We start from the raw sequence: 20,923 nt of genomic DNA on the forward strand, positions 1-20,923 counted from the left end.
TATTACTCATTTGTAGTCTAAAAGATAAAGTATACGCTTGTATTGTGTGTTGCAAGAGGACAAAATCCGGTGAACCCCGATCATTGCATGTAAAATAAATAAATTAAAAAAACCATCTTAAGAAAACATTTTTAGTGGAAATGAACGATTCTGACTCCATGTTTCATGCCTACATTTTCGCAAGCATTCAGTACTACCATAAAGGGGGGGGGGTGATAAATCAAAATTCGCATGTCAAAAGTATGGAAAAAATATATTCTCTAAACAAAACAAAATAATTTGTAGGCCAAATTCTCCTGTTGCTACGTGGCTGTAATAATTATTTGTTAATAGAATCACCTTACATTTGTCGATAACTGGCGCACGTGTTCTGTGACATAGTCTTATTTAAAAATACATGATAACTAGTCATTGGTTACTATTTTCATCATTAAATCGTGGAACTGGTGTTGAAGTAGTAGAACGCGATTTTCACACATAAGGAGACCTTTCTTTTCCTGCATTTACACTCTAACTATCCCACATACCATTGTTCACTTAGCATTTAGTGGCATGTGCACAATACATCGCTTAAGGACTATATCCGAATCACGAGCGGATCTAGAGTGGAGGTCCGGACACCCCCTCCCCTCTAGAATTAAAGTTGCATGTAATTTGTGCGCAAAGTAATGAGGACAGAACCAGATCACAATATTATCATGAAATCATCTGTATAAAACTGGAACGATTGTTTTATATCCTTTTCCCAATTTACATAATTACCGGGGATTAATGTAAACATTCTAACCAAGCGGTATTCTTGACTTTATTCAATTTCACTCGAAATCTTTATGGAAATAATGCAAGTTCTCAACAAAGCACAAGAATTTGGATACAGCGCGGTAATAATATATTAATTTCAGCAAAGCGTAATATTTTGTAGCATTAAAGTTTGAACACTTGATATTTTCTTTGTTTAAACTGCAAATAATTTAAATAGCCGACGGTATAGAAATAAAATAAAAATATTGAACAATTGTTCGATGTGTTGAAATCTTACACTACCATTATTTGGAGACGGTAGTGAAATGAAGAATTCAAACATAACTCTCAAGGATTTCTCTGCATTTAGATAGATGAAGTAAGTTAGTCAAATGTCATTTACTGCAAAAGAAAATCGCATATTCCCAGATCCATGGAAATCGTGCAGCGTGCAGAAAGTACCATGAAGAGGTGTCTGACAAAATCAAGTGACGAAGTCCTTGTACACAACGATGGCTTCGATCTGATGATATCGTGGCACTTTTGCACGATGATTAATCTAATATGAATTTAAGATCGAATGAAACTTCATTGGCTGTTTCATAATAATTTAATTATTTGTATATTGTTAAGTATAACATTTTCTACAATTTTACGTTCTGTAGTAATTTTCTTGAGATCGATTAGGTGAACAACGTGAACAAAAATACGATATGTCTCCGAGTGAAACATTACTTAACTGCCGAGTTTCACCTGAAAAAAAAAAACTATTTGGTAAATAATACGCAACCCTTTCTCACACCAAGAATCCTTGAAAAAAAAGTGCATATCATATTCGACAAAATACGCTACTACACTGTAGCATCGACGTATTCTTCATAATATTCAAACATAAATATGCTGGTTTGATGTGAGAATCGGGTAAAATAGAAGCTTATAAATTTGGTCATCAATATTTCATTTATTTGTCTTAAATGAAAAATTTGCATCTAGATTTTGAAAGTTTTTCCCGGACCCCCACCCTTTTTAAAAGGGGACAAGCCCCCTCCCGCACTCTTCCCCTCGTCGCATCACGACTTGGCCGTCTACTTTCAGCAGCCGGACTAGTCACAAATCAGCAGGACTAATAAATTATAGATTCTAGTAATCCTTTTGACTAGTATAGTGAAAAAACTTTGTGTCAAAAACTGATTAGATCTTACACCTTTCACTTTTTTGACAACAAATTGCAGGAAAATATGAATACATTTTACTGACGGCATTATATATGATGATGCACTGTCATAGTGATTGACTTTGGTACTGTTAATAGACAGCCTCTGCTTCATCCATCATTAGAAACTGGCCGAAAAGGAATTGTTGAATAATTTATTAGACAGGGAAATCAAGATTGTTTTCATGATGTCTCTGACTAAATCGGCATGTAGCAAACGGCAGAGGGGGAGTGGGGTGTCAAAATATACGATCCTCTCCCATGCGGACTTCGGACGTGGTTTGAGACAATGGATATGCTTTATGATTCAAACGTTTTTCCTTTGCGTAAATACTAATGCATTGAAAGGTTTGTTATATAAAAATAATTATCAGGAGCCTGTATATTTATTTCTTCAAATAATGAGTGTAAATAGATGTAAGTGTATATACTAAAACATTGAATATAATACCGACAAGATTATGTTTTGTTAAGATTTTTCAATTGTGTCAGTGTCAAACTTATCACATTGTTTGTAAATCTTATCACATCCTATAGTCGTGTGTTGAATTTAAAAAAGAATTTTTAAGTTCGTTTTATAATATTTCTTTTCACATATATTCTGAATGAATTTCATGCTCTTTTTACTACAATCCAATGTAGCATTGGTTAGTGTGTGTTCCTTCGCTGAAAACATATTTAGTATACGCTCGAAAAAAAGAGAACAAAGTGTACACATATACACAATAATAGCTTCATGTAACCACGCGCCACGTACATATATGATATACCACACAACGTTTTAAGAAAAATATTAATAGAGATGCTGGTGAGCTGCGACACCGATGGGTAGAGAATGGAATGAACACAGATGGTTGATATGCCCTCACAAACATGTATTGTGGCAAAACGTCTTTAACGCGCATGTATTTACACATGATATAATGTATGGGTGTACTTACAACAGGGAGTGTGGTATAAAACCAACGATAATTCACGATCTTATGAATTCAACAAGCTGGGGGGGGGGGGTCTTTTACTATATTATATTAAAACTTTCGAACTCGCATTCTTCTCATTCACTACTACTGTTAAATATAGTGGGGATGCACCATTCTCTGCTAAGATAACGACGCAAAATATCATCAACCCAAATCATTACATTTTGCATTACAATGTACTATCATATTGTGTCGAGTTCAACGCAGAATGTAAATAACGCAAAATATCATTGATTTGTGTCTTGCTGCGGTTTTTTCCCCCTTTCACCTTAGCCATACTTTAAAACAGACAGAAATCCTTTGGCAAAGATCCTAAGTACAATATCTTCCAGGGGCGGAGATTAGCTGTACAATAAATTCCCCGGAACCGGACAACAACTTCCAAACTATGAACATACAAAGCAACAATTTTGTAACATTAATCAATGAAGGAAACATAAGAAATGCAACATGAAAATAAATTAAGCATAAGCCATGTATTCAATTATCAAACAGTGGCGGATCCAGGATTTCGGGGGAAAAAAGAGGGGGGGGGGCGTACTAGCCAAAATATTCAGCCATTTTGGGTGATAAATCTGGAGTTTTAATCTAATTTCTGATTTGAGTATATTCTGTGGAGGATTTTAATGTTTTCACCCTGATCATGTCTATATGTTATGAAGTAATGCCATGTAAATTTGTGGCGAAACTCGCATATCAATATAAATGCATATAATGATTCCGTACTACAATCGTAATGATTCTCAACTGCAAAAGGCCTCTGTTGTATGTAGCTGAAGTCTGCCAAATACTCAATGTGCACATTTCATCATACATTACAATGCATATTTGAAATAACGTAATGTCATCCAAATCATTAATTTTAGAACTCTAAAAAGTCGATGTCACCGATCTCCATATCGAATGTAGCGATTTTTATAGAACTTTTGTAAAGCCCAGACTTATGACGTCATTTTGCGTGTATGTTTGCATTCATGATATGAATATTCATGACACACACACAAGACACTAACAGTACTTTTTTTCCGTTTGTATGGAATTTATTCTCGTAGTGCAGTGACTCGACTGCCAAGCCCTTCTGTACATTAAATTCCATAAACATACCATAACAGGGCTAGCACTAATCCGAGATTCCTCTGACTCTTAACCCCGCTTTTATTTTGTGACTTCTCGGGGGAGAGTCAGAGCGGACTCCATATTGAAAAGTGGGAATTCAGCGACACCAGCTGGTGTCGCTGCTTTACCTACCTCTTACAACTTTATTTCGTGGACCCATCTTCCAAGACGCGAGGATTCAGTTATCGGAAGATTATTCTACAAATACATCATGATTAATACGATGCTATCGCCGTTTAAACGATGGAATTTTGTGTTTACATGTGCTGACGTCATGCGCAAAGAAATCAAATGGCGAGGCGGCGACCTAATTCAAGTGATGCTCCATTTGTCGGTGTTAGGGCCGTTTAAACGGCGATAGCATCGTATTAATCATGATCTATTTATAGATTTATCTTCCGTTAACTGAATTCTCACGTCTTGGAAGATAGATCCGCGAAATAAAGTTGTAAGAGGTAGGTAAAGCAGCGACACCAGCTGGTGTCGCTGAATTCCCACTTTTCAATATGGAGTCCGCTCTGACTCTCCCCCGCACATGTCAAATATAAAAGCGGGGGTAAGAGTCAGAGGAATCTCGGATTAGGCTAGCACCATTCCCGAATCACACCTCAACATTTAACTGACCCCAAATATAATGAATATTTCAGTGTGGATAAGTCTGTCATGTTTCTAGGTCTGTCATGCATGTAGATAAATAGTCCACTCCCGGATCTTGGTACGCTTTATTGAGGCGATGAAGGTAACGAAAGATAACTCTGATAATCCTCGGCCCAGACTCAGCATGACACAAGTTCTGTGAGGATATTGTATCTACACTCTTTCTATTTTACAGTGTAATTAAGGTAGTACTCTACATCGTCATAATGGCTGACTTCCTTTAAAAACATGGATGAAAAAATCGATATCAGCAATATTTGTCTTTTCCTTTTCCATTTAAATACCTAGCCGAGTAGCTCAGTAGGTTTGAATACCGACTGCTGAAATGTAGGTCGCAGGTTCGAGTCCAGCAGGGGTTTTAAATTTTTTTCAGATTACCTTCTACTAAAATTGTCTTTTTTGACAAAATAAAGTAAATTTGAAAATTTTCAACTTCAAAATATTGTTGTACATATCCTCCACTTTTCATCTACATCAAATTTCTCTGGTGTAGCATACCTCCTTAATCCCAATTTTACTTCACGGTAAGCTGTAACGAGGTAAACCTGATACCCTAGGTACCAATCACACAGGTGAATGGGGAACAGTCTTCTATCCCACCTGTTAGAAATAAAAATAGAACAGCCAGATTTTGTTTTCATATAATCTTTTATTAATCAAACATTCCACTATTTTTCATTTTGATTGATATATAATAAACCAAACACAATAACACTCTATAAACATTATTATAACGATTAGCGATCAGACAGCATTTGACCCAATGACAAGTTGTATTGGTATATTAGACCATTATATTTTCCATAAAATATATATTCCATGGTACAGTGTTTGGCAGATTCATATCCTGCCAATCTGTGCCTAATATGTATCTTCATATTGAAAAAAAGTGCAATTCTGAATGTACCTTTTCTACAAATAAATCCATATCGCATTTGTAAAAGCTTTCACAACAAACTGTAATAATTGTTTGTCATTCACTTTAGTTCCACCATTGACAAATCGGAGTGTTTTTAATATAAAATTCAAAATCTACACAATATACACAATTGTTCACCAAGGGACTGGAAATGACTGAGTTTCTCTTGAGATGACAAACTGATGAGCATCATTTGAATCCAAGACAAACATGCATTTACTCTTCCTTCACAACGAGTCCTGCATCGGAAATAAAAGACAGAGGTCTCTCTGATATGCCGCATGAAGAAGGCCGGGGTTCGAATCCCGGCAGCGACAGACCTACGTCATTAAAACAGCCCCATCGCCAAACGCTCGGCATCAGGTGTGAATGTCACGGGTCCTCGGAGATTACCTTAAGACCGGATGTCCGTGTCACAGTGGGTGTGGTACGCTAAAGAACCCTCACTGCTCAATGGCCGTAAGCGCCGAGCATAGGCCTAAATTTGAAGCTCTTCACTGGTCTTGGCGACGTCTCCATAAAAGTGAAAAATTCTCGAGAGAGACGTTAAACAAGGTACAATCCATCAATCTTTCTGATAGGATCTTAAAGCGGAAGTAATGAACTCTCTTGGATACGGCCCTTAGTTCAACTCTGAACCTAAGATGGTATTTTTCTACATGGGATTTCAAACTACATGTATATGCATTCAAACAATCAATAATGTTTGATTAAAGAATTATGGTCGTTCGTGTCATAAATTCAAAAAACAAGAGAGACAGGATTTTTTTTTAATCAATAAGCTCTCATTCTTACTTGAAAACTTGTTACAAGACAACAACATTGAATCAATATGATGACAATAATACTTAGATGAAAGGATTACTTTCTCGTTATGTACACAAGTATTGGAAATATCACTTCAACTGGAATGATTAAACCGGTGTTCCCGGACAATCGTAAAATTCAATTTCTCCTTATCACACATATACTTCCAGTCAATATTATAAATATTTTTTTTTTATTCGCTGAAGCATCAATATGATTATTTCAGTTTGACAGCTACACTCGTATTGCTATAAGACTATTTACAAGAGTGTATGGACCGGACAAATATGACCTTAAACGTTAGCTTGGAAACTACAATACTTGAACAGTGGTCGAGAAATCGAACCCTGCACCAAATATTATCCACGCCACTCTCTGGTTTGGGATCCATGCTAAATTTAATGTGTATATGTGTTTTGATTAATGGAGGTCTTTTCCGCAAGCCTACATTTACATTTCTTCTGAACCTGTTCATCGGTAACTTTTGTCTGTTTGCAGTTTGCCTCCCTATATTGGCGTCCTTTGCTTTTTCGTCAGACGTGGAAAATAAAAGATCCGCCACTTGCCCTTTTCTTGGATATATACTTATTTGTATTAGTGGAACCAGTACGTTCATATAGTGAGATTTACATCGTACGGAAGAATATACAGCGCTAGAAACACTGGGATAATATTAGCGATCGCCTGGTTATTCTGACCAGTCCTCCACTTATTTCCTTTGACGAACGTATGGGGAAACTTTGAATACGACAAGCTACGATTTTTCTTCAACCCGTTGATATCCGACACCATATTTCGAATTTTTTTCTCGTGATGATCGAAGCTCTTAACTACACCATCTAGTTCATTTTGTTATTTTCAAATTCTTAGGGAACTAAAATTCAGCGGGACAAATGTGGTGAACACAATGCAGAGTGTTCGTGGCCGGCGAAAAAGGAACGAAAGGCGTTTGCTTCGAACGATTATAGTGTTAATTAGCGTGTTCGTGGGTATGATCCTCCCATGCATCGTTTTCACCATTATAGATCCTCGCATGAACCACCTGGACATACGGCTACATACGCTGGCGTTCTATATAGGATTGTCAAGCTACACTGTCGACACTTTACTATTCTCGCTACTTAATCAACAAATAAAATCAGCTCTTATTGAAATGGTAAACAGAATTTTCAAAAGGAAGGCCTTGACACAGGATGTAGGATTGGAAGGTACGGCATGCGGTACTTCCTCTAATGATGAAATCAGCCCAATTTTCCTGATTTAACAATGGAAACATCACAGTACACATGCACTTCACGATAAGAATATTCCAAATATGTGCATACGTGCCTTCTATATCAATAATTTATGTGTGAAATTAGAATTCGTGATAGGAAATTAATACATGTATGTACGTGGGTTACCGCAAACTTACAAATCACATTTTTTCGTTTGATTGCGTGTGTTTTCACTACGTTCAATTTCTATGTGTTTCTTTCTGTTTTGTACTAGTGACATAGTTAAAATTATGGACAACAGGCCTTATTAGTCACCTGAATATTACAAAGTTTACTAGTCCTAGGGGCTACGGAATCTAGGGGAAAAAAATCCTATTCTGAATATCTAAGCTAAATCCTTGTATTAGAGAATGGAAAAACCCAGATGTATTCTTAACAGTTGAATGCTCTTGCGAAAGTGTCTTTTCTGATGAAAGGTTTTACATTATATAAAAGGTGAAGATAACGAACAGTAATCAATCTCATAACTCCTATAAGCAATACAAAATATATAGTTAGACAAACACGGACCCCTGGATACACCAGAGATGGGATAGGGTGCCTAGGAGGAGTAAGCATCGCCTGTCGACCGGTCACACCCGCCGTGAGCCCTATATCCTGATGAGGTAAACGGAGTTATCCGTAGTGAAAATCAGTGTGCCAAGAACGGCCTAACAACGGTATGAAACACGTTCGACAGCATTTGACCCAATGATAGGTGTATTGACGGACTTGATCGTTATAACGACCATAGAATTTGCGAAATGCTGACTTCATTCGAGACTGTTGGACCTCCTGTTCCATCAACTTGTTTGTCAGTAGCTTGCCTCGATAATATATGTACCAATAACACAACATTACTAATGTTGACCCGTCCTAGAACCACCATTTTGGTACCTCCTTTTTTACTTTTCCTAACGATGCATTTAGATTTTTATACTCTATCAGCAAACTTAAGGAAGTATTTTAAATGATAATAATCACTAATAATTTTAGCTCCACCCTGGAACCGATCATTTATCACTAAGAGCATGAAACTTTGGTACAAGACAACTTAGTTCTTCCAGAGAGAGAGAGAGAGAGAGAGAGAGAGAGAGAGAGAGAGAGAGAGAGAGAGAGATTTCACATCTATTCCAAAGCGCTATAAAACTTGCATAAAAGGCAAACAATAAACTGGTACCTAACAAAGTGCTGTTATGTCACCTGTTACCAGAACCTTTAAAGGGGAAGGAAACGAAAATGACTGTTTACATCATGTGATTATATTGTTACGCGATTCCAAACGTTGACAGAGGTGTAAGTGAAGCTTGCGTAACGCGCCCTCTGGTGAGAGAATGGTAGGAATATTCCATTTTCACCTGCATAAGGTGTTTATATCTCTTAACTAATTTGAGATCCCGTGTCTCAGTCTACAGGTAGGTAGTACTGTGTCAGTGTTTAATTAATTAATAGTAATTACTGTTTCGGTGTTTAATTAATTAATAGTATTTGCACTTGCGAATTTAAGGCGTAATTTCACACCACAAGAATTATCGTATATTTTTCTGTGGGAGCCCTTAACCTAGTTACGAGGGTTAAAGTATCGGATAGACAGAGAAAAACAATGTGATTCGATTGATTTTATATTGTTTGAGCGGGACACTCGAGTATATTTCATTCGATATGGAGGCACAAAAGCGTATATACTCAATGACCTGGTGTTTCTGTAAAACGCACTTTTATTTCCATTGATGTATCGGAATTTTCAAATCGGCTGTTCCTTCTCACACACGAAAACCTTTCCAGAAGCACACTTAGCGTCATCAAAATGTGCACTGCGCATGACAGTGAGGCAGTCCTGTCCACCATAGTTATCGTCAGGTTGTCTTGGATACCAAGACCAAGAGATGTCGCCACCATAACCAATACTCCACTGAAAATTTCCCTCAACTTCTCGATCTGTCGCTCCTACCCAAGTACGGTGATCAAAAGGGTACTCTAGTTCTACAAATTATTGAATTTCATCATTGCAGTGTACCAGATACAGAGTACAAAATTATATCCATCAGAAATCGGTTGTTCTGTATCCAAACTAATTAAAATCAGACTTCTTAGATCCCCGCAGTATACTCTGCGTAAGGAGATCTGACACAACCCGACTAGGGGTCATGTTTATGTGAACTTTAAGTTAGCCAATTAGCGCGTCCCCTATGAAATTGTTGGTGTTCACTATTCAAGTAAAATGGCTGTGATTCTTTGGTTTGAAAGAAAACACCTCTCAGCTAGAGATGACGTTACAATGCACTGTTTACGTCGACTGGCGTTATATTCCTCGCGTTAATTAAGTAAACTATCTTGAAAACTATTGAAATCCCATCACTATTCATACATAAATGGTAATTCAAAATTAGTTTAAGGAGGTATTCTACATCGTCATAATGGCTGACTTCCTTTAAAAACGTGGATGAAACAAGATGTGTTTGTGATATTTTATTTCTTATATTTATATTTTCTATTTTGATTTGTGTTCTTACCGAGCTTCCATGATTATGTAGCAGATGACCAAAATAACGATCGAAGAACACAAAATATAGTTCGTAAGAGTTTTATCGAATAAAAAATTAGGAACAATATCAAAGAGAATATAAGATATAGATATTTAATTGAAAATGTAAAAAAAAAAAAAAAGAAGAAGACGAAACATGTGTAAAAATAAAGGTAATCTAGAGCGTAAAGTTAACTGAAATGACAAGAAGAGCGGAGTAAACTACATCCGTGGTGTGATTTGGTCGCGATCAGCGATGGAGAAACTGGCGTCGGTCTAGCTTACTAAGTTGAAAACGCAATTGTTGATCACAGATTTCGACAGAAATTCAAAGGATCTGAGAGAATTGATGGTGGATATGATGGGTCAAGTTAACGTTAAGCTCTTAGTCAGGTTTTTGGAAAGAAACAACGGTATGTTCATCGTTAGGACTCGCGGTTGTAGCCATGCAGGAGACGATTCAAGACAGTAGGACAGATTTAGACCAAGTGCAGGTAGGTTGCGTCTTTTATTTACCTTCAGTGTGTGTAAAATAAAATAAAAACGAACTGACGGAGTTTTTGTTCACTTGAGAAATTTGTTGTAGGATTTTAATGAAGACTCGCACTGCGCCGGTACCCCGACATGAAGATGTAAAATTTTCGAGCCTCGAAACCAGCCTCGCTTATAATCATGCCGAGTCATAGCCGTGATGGAAGTTGCCAGGAAACAACAGGTTAACTTATCATCATGAAGTAAATACATGTAGGTTTATAACTCTGCCTACATGTTTTCGCTTCCAATATCATAGAACTTTATTTTATAAATTCGCCATGCAGAAGTTGCAGACGGTATTTAAAACTGTATAAAATGAAACAACAGAACGATATATGTTTAATATTTCTCTTTTATAAATTGATGAAATTCTTGTTTGTTTACAAAATAAACTATAAATATCCTGCTGCGTTTATTTCTGTCATGATGTCATTGCAGTGGCGGATCTAGGGTTACGAAAGGGTGTGTGTGAAAGTCAAGTATTAGCCAAAATGCTTAGCCATTTTGGGTGCCAATCTGGAATTTTACTAATCTGGAATTTTACTCACACTATTTCTATTATCTAAATTTGTGGCGAGAGGGGGGTAGGGGTGGGGGTCTAAATCCCCCACTGCATTGCATAAGCAAGAAGCCAGGTGAAAATACAGGAACTGACTTTTTGAAGCGGTGATTGTATTCATACGCAAGAACAAACTGATCACATGACCAAATTCATGTCACACGAAATTGAACATCAATTTCATTAGTACTGTCATATAAGGAAGTGCATTGGCAAATGTAAATAGTTCACTTTATCAACATGTTTTATATCGTATAAACAAACTTGCACTTTAGTCCCGCTATATGACATAGGAATGACGTCACAATACGTTTACCCGTTCAGTTTCCATTTTGTTGCTACGGCGAAATTGATCCGCGTCATATAAAATTGATATTTTCTTTCGAACTATTCACCAAATAATATCAAACACAGTTTACTAAATTAAATAAGGAATGAAAGTAATTTTTATTTGTTTTAAATACGATATAAAGTAAGTTGGGACAGTCCAAGCAGTTTTATAAACTGCTTCGCGGTTTATAATGCGTAAACTGCCCCAACTTATTTACATCGTATAAAACAAATAAAAAGTGCTTTAATTCCTTAAATACAGTATAACATAATCTGGAGACCATTTGTTTATATGATTATTTGACCTTCACTAAAACAATAGAGGTCATCTGCAGTATCCACCTAAGCTTGTGTTACTACAGTTGATCAGGATAGGGAATTCCTACCTACCGACGTTTGGTAACATAGTTGTCAACAGCCAAGAGGTTTCTTCTGTCGTCTCCAACTGTAGAAGGTAGGAGTTTTGATCTTCACATGCAGTCTGAAACCCAAATTTATTTTTGCAGTTTATTAATTTCTTACAGCACATAGGCGTTTTGGGAAATGTGCTACAAAAATAGAAAAAGAGATCACCTTGGCATCGTCCCAGGAAAGTTTGGTGTCATTGTAACGGTAGCAATGATTTCTATAAGGAGTCCAGTCATCCTCACAACATCCTGAAAAATATGCTTCAATCAGTAACATACACAATGGTTGTCGTTAATGTCTATCTTCAGTAAAACTTCCAAATATGAATTCCATGTGGAAAATTCATTGCTCTTTTGTTTAGAGTTCACAAGTATAAGTCTCGTCGATGTAGATATTTGTGAGATTAATCAAAGGTCGTTATCTTCACCTTTCACAACGACCAATATCATAAATTCTACAAAGTATACAAAATTAAGAGATGGGCAAATACGTACTCCTGCAAGAGGTGGTGCCTTGCAGAAGTAAGGAGCTCCTCTTGACCATTTACACACGCCATTAGCTCTGTCTTGACCAGGTAATAGGAGCAATACTCTTCAATCAGCAACAAACAATATGATCGTCCTTAATGAATTATATATTGTTTAACGTCCCTCTTGGGAATTTTTCACTCATATGGATACGTCAGCATTGCTGGTAAAGGGCTGCAAAATTTAGGCCTATGTTTGGCGCGTACGGCCTTTGAGCAGACAGGGATATCTACCGTGCCATGGGAACTCGGTTTTTGTGGTCTCACATTCTGTTAGAATGCAGTGATTTCGCGTCCATACTAAATATACATTTTAATAATATGCAATCAATGCAAGAACTTTTTACAAGGCTTAATAATCATATGATTATAGACTATATACACTGTACAAGAATGCAATTTTACAGGAAAATTTGAATACTTTTATAATACAATCGTTTATATATTTTTTACCGGTTTATGCATTTTTTGCTTTTATGTCCATCGGATGGGACGATAAAACGAGTTCATTGTCAAGGATCACTCCTATCCCCCACCCCATGGGAGCCGTCAGGGAAACTCGAACTCTCATAACCAAACATTTAGCAGTTAGCCTAGTGAGTCGCCGTGAAATGGCGTAAAACGGAAAACAATCAATTCTATGGGATTTATGATATTGATCCCAGTTCGCTATCTTCACCTTTCATACTAAAGAGAAGTTGGCAATAAGAGATGGGCAATTTTTTTTTTTGGTCCAGTGGAAATACTAATGCAAACTTAAGAATTTGTACACAAACCTCCCGTTCTTCGAATTTTTCGGAAATAATCCCACTTATCCTCAGTGACATTGGTATCTTTGTTGGTCTCATTCGGGTTACGCTGTAGTAATTTACATTTCATTTGCTCTATGTTGTACAAAAGTCCTACACAATTAGGTCGCGTACGGTGGCAGCTTAGAGAACATCGGATTATATCGAGTCCTGTAAAGGAGTTGAGGTAGAAATACTCATCATTCGGAACTGTCTTATCAGACACCGCGTCTCGTTCAAATGACGTCCCACATCCATATTGAAGTGCAGCGACATGTTTCACTTTTACAATTGTCAAAACCGCAGATATACAAAACATTCGGAATCCTTTAATATCAAACATATTGAGCTGTTGATATTATATTAAATTCACTCTGTTGTCGTACAACAAGTTCCTTTGAAATTATTCTACAGACAAAGCTTATCCGACAATAAAATTATATAATACAGGTACGTGTTTGTATTGATTTGAAAATGAGAAATTTAACATCTGCATCCGATGTATTATTTATTTTGCGCTCACTTGTATCCATCCTGATATATCTTAATAGAGAGCAATTTTATAAATTCATTGTTTGTATATATCTCTTTGTCTCATTCGGGAATTTAGCTGTCACCTGCTGTAGGTGATATCAGATGAACACAAAAGTGTTTTATTGATTGGTTCATTTTATATTGTTTAACCTCCCTCTTGGGAATTTTTCACTCATGGAAACGTCCAAAGTGTTTTAAATAATAATGCAAAATGCATTATATCTCATTATGGCATTACATGTATATTACACCAAAATGATTCAATGACAAAAAATAAATATTTCCTGTATTGACATGAACCAATAATGCATTTTACATTGCACAGCTCTTATCCTTGGACAAATTTGGCTCAATTTTTGGCACTCTAGTTTACCTTTTAGCTCTTACAAATTTATTGTTAATTCGAATTTCTAAAATTTCGGCTTGAGCATCACCGAAGAGACATTATTTGTCGAAATGCGCATCTGGTGCATCAAAATTGGTATCTGTAGGTTAGTTTACAGTAGCTGTCTTTGGTTGTCTGTAGGTTAGTTTACAGTCGCTGTCTCTGGTTGTTTGTAGGTTAGTTTACAGTCGCTGTCTCTGGTTGTCTGTAGGTTAGTTTACAGTAGCTGTCTCTGGTTGTCTGCAGGTTAGTTTACAGTCGCTGTCTCTGGTTGTTTGTAAGTTAGTTTACAGTCGCTGTCTCTGGTTATCTGTAGGTTAGTTTACAGTCGCTGTCTCTGGTTGTCTGTAGGTTAGTTTACAGTAGCTGTCTCTGTAGGTTAGTTTACAGTCGCTGTCTCTGGTTATCTGTAGGTTAGTTTACAGTCGCTGTCTCTGGTTGTTTGTAGGTTAGTTTACAGTCGCTGTCTCTGGTTGTTTGTAGGTTAGTTTACAGTAGTTGTCTCTGGTTGTTTGTAGGTTAGTTTACAGTCACTGTCTCTGGTTGTCTGTAGGTTAGTTTACAGTCGCTGTCTCTGGTTGTCTGTGGGTTAGTTTACAGTAGCTGTCTCTGGTTGTTTGTAGGTTAGTTTACAGTAACTGGTTCTGGTTGCCTGTAGGTTAGTTTACAGTAGCTGTCTCTGGTTGTTTGTAGGTTAGTTTACAGTCACTGTCTCTGGTTGTCTGTAGGTTAGTTTACAGTCGCTGTCTCTGGTTGTTTGTAGGTTAGTTTACAGTAGTTGTCTCTGGTTGTTTGTAGGTTAGTTTACAGTCACTGTCTCTGGTTGTCTGTAGGTTAGTTTACAGTCGCTGTCTCTGGTTGTCTGTGGGTTAGTTTACAGTAGCTGTCTCTGGTTGTTTGTAGGTTAGTTTACAGTAACTGGTTCTGGTTGCCTGTAGGTTAGTTTACAGTAGCTGTCTCTGGTTGTTTGTAGGTTAGTTTACAGTCACTGTCTCTGGTTGTCTGTAGGTTAGTTTACAGTCGCTGTCTCTGGATGTTTGTAGGTTAGTTTACAGTCGCTGTCTCTGGTTGTCTGTAGGTTAGTTTACAGTAGCTGTCTCTGGTTGTCTGTAGGTTAATTTACAGTCGCTGTCTCTGGTTGTTTGTAGCTTAGTTTACAGTCGCTGTCTCTGGTTGTCTGTAGGTTAGTTTACAGTCGCTGTCTCTGGTTGTCTGTAGGTTAGTTTACAGTCACTGTCTCTGGTTGTTTGTAGGTTAGTTTACAGTCGCTGTCTCTGGTTGTCTGTAGGTTAGTTTACAGTCACTGTCTCTGGTTGTCTGTAGGTTAGTTTACAGTAGCTGTATCTGGTTGTCTGTAGGTTAGTTTACAGTCGCTGTTTCTGGTTGTTTGTAGGTTAGTTTACAGTCGCTGTCTCTGGTTGTTTGTAGGTTAGTTTACAGTCGCTGTATCTGGTTGTCTGTAGGTTAGTTTACAGTAGCTGTCTCTGTAGGTTAGTTTACAGTCGCTGTCTCTGGTTGTTTGTAGGTTAGTTTACAGTCGCTGTTTCTGGTTGTTTGTAGGTTAGTTTACAGTCGCTGTCTCTGGTTGTTTGTAGGTTAGTTTACAGTCGCTGGTTCTGGTTATCTGTAAGTTAGTTTACAGTAGCTGTCTCTGGTTGTTTGTAGGTTAGTTTACAGTCGCTGTCTCTGGTTGTTTGTAGGTTAGTTTACAGTCACTGTCTCTGGTTGTCTGTAGGTTAGTTTACAGTCGCTGGTTCTGGTTGTCTGTACGTAAGTTTACAGTAACTGGTTCAGGTTGTCTGTAGGCTAGTTTACAGTCGCTTGTTCTGGTTGTAGGTTAATTTACAGTAGCTGTCTTTGGATGTATATGTGAGTTTACAGTCGCTGTCTCTGGTTGTCTGTAGGTTAGTTTACAGTAGCTGTCCAAATTTAATATATAGTGTTTAAGTGTAAAACACTTAAATAACATCTACTTTATTGCCATTGATATTAAATTGAAACTAACTGGATATTTAGAAAGAGTAGCTATTTCTTCACCAAAGTTGTAAATTGTAATGATCCTAGGGGTAGGAGTGTAGGTATTAGGGTGGGACCAAAATGGTCAGTAATTAAATATTATTAATTAAATATATGAATAATAGAAATTATGAACTTCTTGATTTCTGTCATTCCAATTCTTTTCAAATTTAGCACGAAGCATCTCTGGAACAAGGGGGGCATAAATTGTAAATTTCAGGAAACCTGCACCCCTTGGGCCTTAGGGGCGGGGGAAAATATGCCCACAATTGAACAATTTTCAAAACTCGTCTTTTCTAAAACCGCTTACGTGCAAGAAAAACTAAATGCATTGCTATGTCGAGCAGGAAGGCCTCTACAGAAATTATAAATTTCATGATTCCCGAGGTAGGGGTTTTGACCCCAGGGCAGGGCCAAACTTGTTGTATAGTGTTTATGTGTAAAACACTTAAATAACATCTTCTTTACTGTTATTGATACTAAATTGAAACTAAATGGATATCTAGAATGAGTAGGTAGTCCTTTACCAAAACTGATTTGATGATCCCAGGGGTAGGGGTTTTGGTATTAGGGTGGGGCCAAAACGGTCAGTTATTAAATGTGTGAACAATATAATTTTTTAACTCATTCTTGATTATTTTCTTTTCGAATTTTGGTATGAAGCATCTTTGGAACAAAGGGGCATAAATTGTGAATTTCAGGACCCCTACACCCCGGTGTTTAGGGGTGGTGCAAAAACTGTCCAAAATTGACCAATTTTCAAAATTCGCCTTCTCTAAAGCACAAGAATCGCACATGTTTAAGAAAAACTAAATGTATAATGATGTAGAGCAGGAAGGCTTCAACAAAAATTGTTAATTTCATGATCCTCGGGTTAGGGGTTTTGACCCAAGGGCGGGACCAAACTTTGTATATAGTGTTTATATGTAAAACATTTAATTTACATCTTCTTTAATTCTATTGATTAATTGATTGAATATTGTTTAACGCCCCTCTCGAGAATATTTCACTCATATGGAGACGTCACCACTGCCGGTGAAGGGCTGCAAAATTTAGGCCTATGTTCGGTGCTTATGGTCATTGAGCAGGGAGGGGTCTTTATCGTGCCACACCTGCTGTGACACGGGACCTCGGTTTTTGCGGTCTCATCCGAAGGACCGCCCCATTTATTCGCCTCTTACGACAAGCAAGGGGGTACTGAGGACCTATTCTAACCCGGATCCTCACGGAATTTAATTCTATTATTGAAACTAAATGGATATTTAGAAGGAGAAGGTCCTTTGCCAAAATTGTAAACCGCATGATCCTAGGGTTAAGGGTTTGGTTTCAGGGTGATGTCAAAATTATATTAATGCTTGGAAGAACTTACTTAAGTTTTTTGATACTGTATAAAATCTAAATGCAATCGGGTCGGCGCGGGTTCGAATCCCGCTCGTGCCGGTAAGTGAGAAAGTCTCCCAGTTTACTTTTGGAGGGTCGGTGGTCTCTTGCCAGGTACATTGTATTTGGGTTCTCTCTTGCACCATTAAAAACTTGGCGCCACCACATAACTGAAAAATTGTTGAGTGTGGCGGAAACAGCAAAACAATCATCAGTGTATGCACTGTTGAGGGCAATGAAGTTTTAAGAACACATCTTGTTATATACTGTTGCTGAACATTAGAATTTAGCTTAGATATTCAGAACAGGATTTTTTCTTTCTAGATTCCCTTGCCCGTGGGAGTAGTGATACTTTTCACTAGTACCGATAAGGCCTTTGGGCCTCTTGATAATTATTGACAACTAAAACAACAGGTTAGCTGATTAGGGTATTTGTAATAAACATTCGTACAGAAAATGTGAAAATCGGAGTGTACAATTAAAGTATTACAAAAGAGAGGTGTTTATGGTTTTTGTTTCCTATAGGTTTAAAAATGAGGCAGATACCACAATGTAATTAAAATTAGATGTTAGATCCGCTCACGTAATTGAAGAATATGTTGATCATTACTGTACTTTTCCCACTCATATGGAGAGGTCACCAGCTGTAGGTGAAGTACCACAAATTTAGATCTATGATTAGCCGCTCAGGGGCCATATTTACTAAAGTTCGTAGACGTAAATGTAGCGTAAATCTAGACGTAGCGTACGTTTACGTGTGGGACGGTATTCATTAACAATCGTAGACGTAGATTTACGTCAGAAATAAGCGTAACTCTACGTGTGCTATGCTAGTACCTGATCCCACCTCTGGTGTGTCCAGGGGTCCGTGTTTGCCCAACTATCTATTTTGTATTGCTTGTAGGAGTTATGAGATTGATCGCTGTTCGTTATCTTCACCTTGCATACAAGCAGACAGAGCATTTCGACGTGAACGGGTGTTTAGGGATAGGACAAACCCTCTTGACATGTACACTGACGAGCAGTTAATTACTAGATATCGATTTCCCAGACAATCTTAAGTTTAATGGATCTGGTGGAAAACCAGCTGCAGAGACCGACAGGAAGGTCTCGTCCGCTTCCATGGTAAACAACTTTTTCTTTTCTTGAAAGTTTGAACCCGATCTGTTTTTGGCGGATCTAAAAACTTCATTTACATGCCAAAAAAGTGTTTTGTTATTTATTTTCTTCTTTTCCTCCTAATTATAGTATTGTGCAATCAGTCCCCAAATGAAAATGGCATAATCAGTTATTCGCTCCGCGGATCGAATTAGTTTGACGTTGTAGACGTTAACGTCAATTTACACTATTAAGGATATTAGTGTGTTTCTTACCTGATGAGATATATACCACAATGAAGACATTGGTGTTTTTAACACGTCAACTTAACGAAAGTACATTTTTCTATCTTTTATCCACCGCCCTCCCCTACATGGGTTATAAACAAATAGTGAAACGAATAATACGAGTAATACAGAGGCAACATTCTAAAATACGTTGAAAGGGGAAGTTCCCCCCAGAAAAGGGTTTCTTTGAGGGATAAAAAAAATGGGGCTTGGGGTTTTTTTTTGGGGGGGGGGGGGTAAGTAAAAACCACGATGAAAGCGGGGCGAATAACCTGAGTATATACCGACGCAAAATCATATCCTTGCATTGAAATATTAAAAAAACAAATAACGAACAAGTCTTTGAATATTGAAAGATAAACATTTTGCGTCGGTATATACTCATTGTTCGCTCCGCTGCTCATTAGAATTATGAGAGTTGGCTGTATGTGGTCTCCGCTACATGGATTATAAAACAAATAGCGGAGCGAATAACATGAGTATATATATACAGAGACAACGTTCTAAAAGACGTTGAGAGGGGAAGTTTCCCCGGAAAAAAAAATGTTTCTTTGGGGGATAAAACCGAGAAAAATGGGCTTGGGTGGTTTTTTTTTGGGGGGGGGGGGGATTAAGTAAAAACCACGATGAAAACGGGGCGAATAACATGAATATATTTACATTTGCAACTGTTTTCTCCTACATAACACTATTACGAGCAATACGTATTTATTTCTGGATAAATCTACTACGGGGTCAACAGCTGTGCGTATGAACATTTGTTAAAAGTAGGTAACAGGTACTACTTTTACTAAGGCAATACACATCTATCAATCGCTCTCACTTACTACAGAAATCTTTCAATAGATGAAATCAACATCACAATATGTATTTACGGTTTTATTTGTATTCCAAGCAGTGAACTTTCATCAATAATTGATAAAAACATTTCTGTAAACAATGTCTTTAATTACTAGCCTACTAGGCCTAATGTATGTCTAAAATTTCGTCTGCTACAACTTCACCCTGGTCATCGGTGATGCGGAATTGTACCTACTGCTAGACGATGACATTATGCTTTAGCAAAAAGGTCATTCACAGGATGTATGGCCGATAAGTCGTCAAAGTGCATTAAGACCTACACACCACACTGCTTCCGTGCCAAAGCAGCCATAGTGCTTGATGTCGGTTTCCAAGTTTATGTCGGGACATCAAAGCGAGGCGTCGTTAAAAACCTACTACAAAAAATTATCGAGTCAAAAGAAGCGTTCAGTGAGCTCATGTTTATCAACAATTACATATCCAAATCCAAACCGTCCCTTACCTTCGTGCAGTTCCACATTCTCTGCGATGTTCAGTTCTTTCCGGAGATTCATCTGAGCTGCGTCCTCTGTCCTGTCTATAAAAGATTTGCCTACACCTGACGACTGCCGCCCTGTTCTTCATGTTCCTCCATCTCAGTCTTCTGATAACTCCGCAATATCCACAGAATATCTTTCAAAGTCGGTCTTCAACGTCTTCACTTTTCAAAAGTCAAAGCGCATCACAACTCTAAGTGTAACACTGCGCATCCCCGTTTAAATCATAATTCCCCCACTCCCTAAAATTAGACATATGGAAGAGTTTTCCATTATATACTCCCGAGTTAATGTATAAGTATATGTTGATATACTTGCTTTCTAGCGTCTTAATAATTAAAACAGTTCTTCATTTTATATAACTTTGTTTTGTGTTGTCGTCATTTTGAACATCTATGACGCTTCGTTGTGGACATCAACAATTTGAAATGTATGGAAACGTGTTGTTAACACAATTCAGCAATGTTACCAACCAAAAATGTAAATATAAGTAATAAGGTATCATTTAAAAATATTTATCGGGATATA

At 37.4% G+C, this 20,923-nt stretch overlaps 1 protein-coding gene across 1 annotated transcript; it reads right to left on the reverse strand.

Moving 5' to 3' along the window:
• Positions 1 to 9,400: 9,400 nt before the first annotated feature.
• Positions 9,401 to 12,098, reverse strand: LOC125662034 (echinoidin-like). The gene is made up of 2 exons (XM_056147289.1): positions 12,027 to 12,098; positions 9,401 to 9,672 (listed from the first exon to the last, which is right to left on the reverse strand). Exons 1-2 carry the CDS (start codon positions 12,040 to 12,042, stop codon positions 9,434 to 9,436), a joined length of 255 nt encoding a protein of 84 aa, XP_056003264.1. The 5' UTR covers positions 12,043 to 12,098; the 3' UTR covers positions 9,401 to 9,433.
• Positions 12,099 to 20,923: the final 8,825 nt, after the last annotated feature.

The sequence above is a fragment of the Ostrea edulis genome, chromosome 8 (assembly GCF_947568905.1).
Source record: "Ostrea edulis chromosome 8, xbOstEdul1.1, whole genome shotgun sequence".
Taxonomy (NCBI): domain Eukaryota; kingdom Metazoa; phylum Mollusca; class Bivalvia; order Ostreida; family Ostreidae; genus Ostrea; species Ostrea edulis.